The sequence below is a fragment of the Lithohypha guttulata genome (genome assembly GCF_036872675.1).
Source record: "Lithohypha guttulata strain CCFEE 5908 chromosome Unknown scaffold_7, whole genome shotgun sequence".
NCBI classification, from domain to species: Eukaryota; Fungi; Ascomycota; class Eurotiomycetes; order Chaetothyriales; family Trichomeriaceae; genus Lithohypha; species Lithohypha guttulata.
This window is the reverse complement of record NW_027042756.1, coordinates 773,241-778,282: the sequence shown is the minus strand read 5'-3', so window position 1 is coordinate 778,282 and position 5,042 is coordinate 773,241. Positions and strand designations below refer to the sequence as shown.

The 5,042-nt window shown below is 48.4% G+C and overlaps 1 protein-coding gene across 1 annotated transcript; it reads right to left on the bottom strand.

Annotated features, from left to right (window-relative positions):
* Nucleotides 1-3,096: 3,096 nt before the first annotated feature.
* sge1 (Global transcription regulator sge1) lies at nucleotides 3,097-4,374 on the bottom strand (the record flags this gene model as incomplete). The annotated part of the gene is made up of 1 exon (XM_064902435.1): nucleotides 3,097-4,374. The coding sequence occupies one exon, from the start codon at nucleotides 4,372-4,374 to the stop codon at nucleotides 3,097-3,099; it is 1,278 nt and encodes a 425-aa protein (XP_064751409.1).
* Nucleotides 4,375-5,042: the final 668 nt, after the last annotated feature.

Sequence of the window (5,042 nt, the reverse complement as noted above, 5' to 3'; positions counted from 1 at the left end):
AGCAGCAACCACCTCAGCAGACGACCTCAAGTTGTAAGGTATTTAATTCCGATCATTACACGATGCTTCTCGGATCTATTTCGCTCCGACTGGATCATTGCCACCAATGCTATATTCTATCGGCCATGATTCGCCTGGAGTCGTATTCCGATCGTAAGCTATTAACCTATATTTGCCCAGACTGACCAATGAGAGACAATCATTCGCGAGCATAGAAAGTCTTTCCAAAAGTTCCAAATCCCGGAACTATAATTGCGATCACGCTTTATCACAGTGTGTATTATTAACAAGCTGTTCCAGAAACCTGTTTCCCGCTATAGCGTTCCATCTTCTCGGTAAACTCTGTCGAAAAAGGTGTGGTTCATCTTGCAGATGTCAACTAGTAAAGTCAATCTAAAGTTTTGGAACTCTGCGTGTAAAGCTTCAACAAACCGTTGGCTTAGTAAGAATATATTGAATCAGGCGGATTGAGATCTGCCCATGCGATGCAAAGGACGATGCTGCTGTGCGAATAGAGCCGTCATGCTCTCCTAGCCCATGCCACTGCCTGATCACCCGTGCTCATAATTCAACAAGTACGGTCTGTTGCCATTTAAGCAAATTGTCTTTTGCGATGGACAGTGCCACTTCCTCTGAGCTGACGAGACTCTGCATCATAAGGAACGTTCGCAAACGGACATTCTGCCTTGTTTGGAACGCATATCCTAGACGTAATTCGAGACCTCAGTACATCCACTTTCGCGGTGTGACAGTTAGTCGGTTGGTATTCGAAACACAAAAACAGCGACCCGCATATGTCATGCGTCAAACAAGGATCATAGATGCTGTCGGAGCTGTCGAGATCCTGCACTTATGCACGATTTGTAGAGACTTGATCCCACCAGGTTAGTGCCAGAGATCCTGCACATTAAACGCTAGGCGAATGCCAAATCAGACATCAGCAAAGATTATTTAGACTGGATATTTTACGTCGTGCTTCGATATTGTGGAACGTTGAGCATCGTGTTGTCTACGAAGCTCATTCGATTTTGGAGCGGCAGTAGATCTGTGATCGGTGAGCCCACTTTACTCGTCGCTGCTTGTAGCTCATGAAGACTTGGGCAGAGGCGGCAGTGGTTGCTTGACAGCTTCCAGGGATCATTGTCGGGACCATGACCGGGATCCGTGCGGAGGTTCTTCTTTCAGCGCGCTGCATTCGTTCTCCTGTTCTTGTTATTGATGAGCGATTTTTATGACCGCATCAGTATCCAGCAGTGGCCAAGACCCACCAATGCAGAGATATTGCTTCTTGCATTAACGTAACCAATGGTTTCCTGTTCGCTTCGTAGAGGTGCTGGTGTGGTCCTGTAAGTGCTCAGGCACACACGAAAAATTGTTTCCTTCGCCAGATGTTCTAACATTACCGTGCCTGATGCTGTAACCAAGAATGGCTGACTCAATTCAGGCAGCACATCATTGTACGATACTAGCTCTACCTAGACAGCTCTCCTCTCAGCACACGATCCATCCTCGAATGGGCCGTCACACCGCCTAGAAGCGCCTTCGAATATGGATGGGTAGCTCGGCTATTAGTGGTGGAAGTGATTGCGTGCGCCAATCGACATGGGAATTTGGAAGAGTACTTCGTTGGTTGACTCTCGTCTCGAGGATTTCGGACCAGTAAGAATCGGATGACTAGACTGTGCATTAGTGGTATAGGTTAGTCTTGCTAATATTTGCAACAGATTATGTTTGCGATCTGGTTCCTGCAATATTGCCGACGATCTGGGCGCACATTTCACAGTCCCTGATAGTCACAACTCGACCTTCTAGAACAAGGTATCGCAGCGTGGTATCTAGGCTGAGGGAGACTGCGACACCAGGGGGGTCCAGCTTGTACACGACAGCTATTGAGTAATGACGCGTCCACGTAAGTGGCTGCAAAACCATCAGCATCGCAGATCTGTTGCAATATTTCCATATCCACCACAAAGCAAAGAATTGGTAAGCTTGAGGAAATGCTGTACACGTTCACCATTTCCTCTCGGGCAGGTGCGGAGGGAAGATATTGCATACGTGAGTGTGAACCCGAGCATCGGAGCCATGGAAGGGATGACACGGAATCAGAAAGGCAGGATTATGCCACAAGAAGTGCCAGGACTTGGAATTCGAGGACGCTGCAACAGCATTGGCGTAACGATCTTTGTCTCTCAAAAGCAAAGTCGGTCTAGAGGTGTTGATTAGCTATTGGGGGAGTGAAATAATTACATAAGAGCTTACTTGCAGTGACATGCTTTCAGGTGGAACACCTGTTAGCAAGGACGGTTGCATTATCTCGGATTCAAGTTCGTCTCATTGCTACTGCGGGAGGCTGGCTGCAGACAGTACATAAAAAACACATGCAAGCAAGATATTGATTGCAAATGCGCTTCGTCTCCAGAGACAGATTGTTGGGGGCTGGCAATCATCACCACAAACTCTATTCTGTGCTACTCCTTCCCCAGATTCGAGACGAACTCTGATTTCTCCCATGCCACGTTCTCAACGGCCAATCATTCCATCAACAACTTCGGCCTCCGATGGATTGAACGCTCACACCGCGATGGCACCTTGTGATCAGTCTGTCACATGCACATACTAACGCCCCGTCGCTGCATCGTAGACAACAAAGCGGGCACGTTGATGGAGTCAGTCAACAAAGTTTGTTAGGTCAAAAGTGTAATTTTGCTCAGTAGTGCAAGATTACTACATCTTGAAAATGCAGTCGGGCCTCAACGACCCGCGCTCAATGATACCTCCCATAATCGAAATTATGAATATACACATCCAAACATGACATGCAATTGACAATAGCTGAACAGAGTCAGCCACCCAGTGGGAATCATCTCGTCCTCCTATTCGAACAAACGAGTTTGGAGCTTAGCATCTAGATGTGTTCAATCGACAAGCTAGAGCACGAGCCGCATAGAGCCTATGCAACAGACTCGATCGCTGCAACGATCTTCCAGCTCGTCTGACTTCCACACGTACATTCCATGATCGTGCACTAATTGATTGAACAGTATAATACTGTAACTGTATCGGCAACGTATTTTACTTGATGGTATAGCATGCATTTCAATGCTGTGCTGGGCCATTCCACGTTCCGGTCATTTGCGTGTTGCTGTAGTATGGTGCAGCTCCTGCCGCAAATGAAGGTGGCACACCTTGTTGCGCATCTCTTCGTTCTTCATATTTGAGGCTTACAGGAGACTGCTGACCATGACGGTGTACATCGCTTGGTGCTGTGATGGACAGAATACTACCGTAGTGATTCGGTCGATATGCCATGGAATTCCTAGCATCCATATTCACCGGGCTCAAGGCTGATATTGGTCGGCCCATGCTGGTCGGGGGATACATGGATTGTGGTGCGCGATCCGGCACGGAGGTTGGGATCGAGCTAGCCGGAGTTGGCGGAATGCTTCTGCCATAAGCGTTGTGGTCATACTGTGCGTACTGTGGACGTTCTTGTCCCATTGACCCATGAGTCATGCCGGTCTGTAGGTAGCTCGGTGTCATACTTGGAATCGAGCTTGTGTACTGAGGCATAGGGGGTTGTGGCCCTGCCATGGGAGGATATGTTTGTTGTGGATAGTACATCTGCGACTGCTTGCCGTAATCATAACCTCCAGGCGCCATCCTGTACGCATACCCATTTTGACCCGAGAGCTCACTTACATCCTCCGTTTCTTCAAGAGGAGAACGAAAACTTTGTTTGCTGGTCAACTCAGGCCGCGGCCGAATGAATTGCAATGTGTCAGTCTGTGATGGTGCCCTTAAGTTTCCTGCCATGACGTCCTCGACATTGTAGTATGAGACCAGGTGATGCGTCACCCCTTGCACAGTCACACTCATTGTCTTCTTCACCAGTCCATTGATCTTGAAACCGTAGCTGTCGATCAGGCTTCCGATTAATTGCCTCTCTGCATCTGTTGGTTGCCTTTCGGTGCCGAATGAGCTGTTCGGACTCGACGCAGTGTAATCGGTCCTCTGTGTGGGTGAAGGGTATGGTTCTCCTGGTCTGCTAGGTCTGCGGTTGGGCTTCTTCATTGCGCGTTTCTTCTCTCCTGGCGGAAATGGTTTGTCCAGCTCACGGTAGACAAGGAAATTCCCCAAGATACGGGAAGGACTCCAGGTGACGCCATCTGTCCAGCGCTTGATGCCTGATGCATTCTCTTCGTATATGAAGACCGAGCCACTTCTGATCAGTGTGCTACGTTCTCTATCGTGAGGTCTTCTCGGTACGTGCGACAGATGGCCCTGTAAGCACGCCTCGAAGAGTATAAGAGCATCCTGTGTGGTTGATACATGACCATTGAATGTGGGTTGGAGAGCTGCACCACCGGACGACATATTAAGAGATCGGAATCAAACCTTAGTATCCAATATTGAACACTGCGCTCACGCAAAGGTACGTGATCGTAAGGTTTGTGAGGATTACCGAAGCTCAAGGTTCGACAAAAGTCAGAGCTTGAGATCCGACGAACAAGCAACAATGCGAGTTGATATGCTTGTTGTTGTAGGCCGGGGAATGCTTCGAGAGGATCGACAACGTTTCCCGAAATGGTCGTCTGATGTGATGCGTGCCGAGCACATACGAGGAGTGCGGGCACCACTATGTATCAGCATGAACGAATGGTTGGAAATCGGCGTGTCGATGTAAACGACTGTAATAAACCAAATGTCTACGACAGAGGGGTAGACTGGAACTTGATCAAAGAGGTATAAAGATACAGGCTGTCTTTGGCTCCCGGTTATTGGCTAACTCGTACGTGTTGACAGCCGTTACTGTATTGGCGACGAAAAAGATGCCACAGGGAAGGATGTGGTAGAAAGCTTCTCGAGCTTGTCAGGCGCTAACCCAGATGTGACAGTTTTCTGTACGCGTCGGTATTTGATACTGATGCACAAGCTATTGATGCCTACCAGATGTCTTACGGATGGACAATGTGGTGACGTGGAGATGAGATCAAGAACGGCCTGGACCATCAGGAATATTGGCTATGATTTTCCGGGTGCAG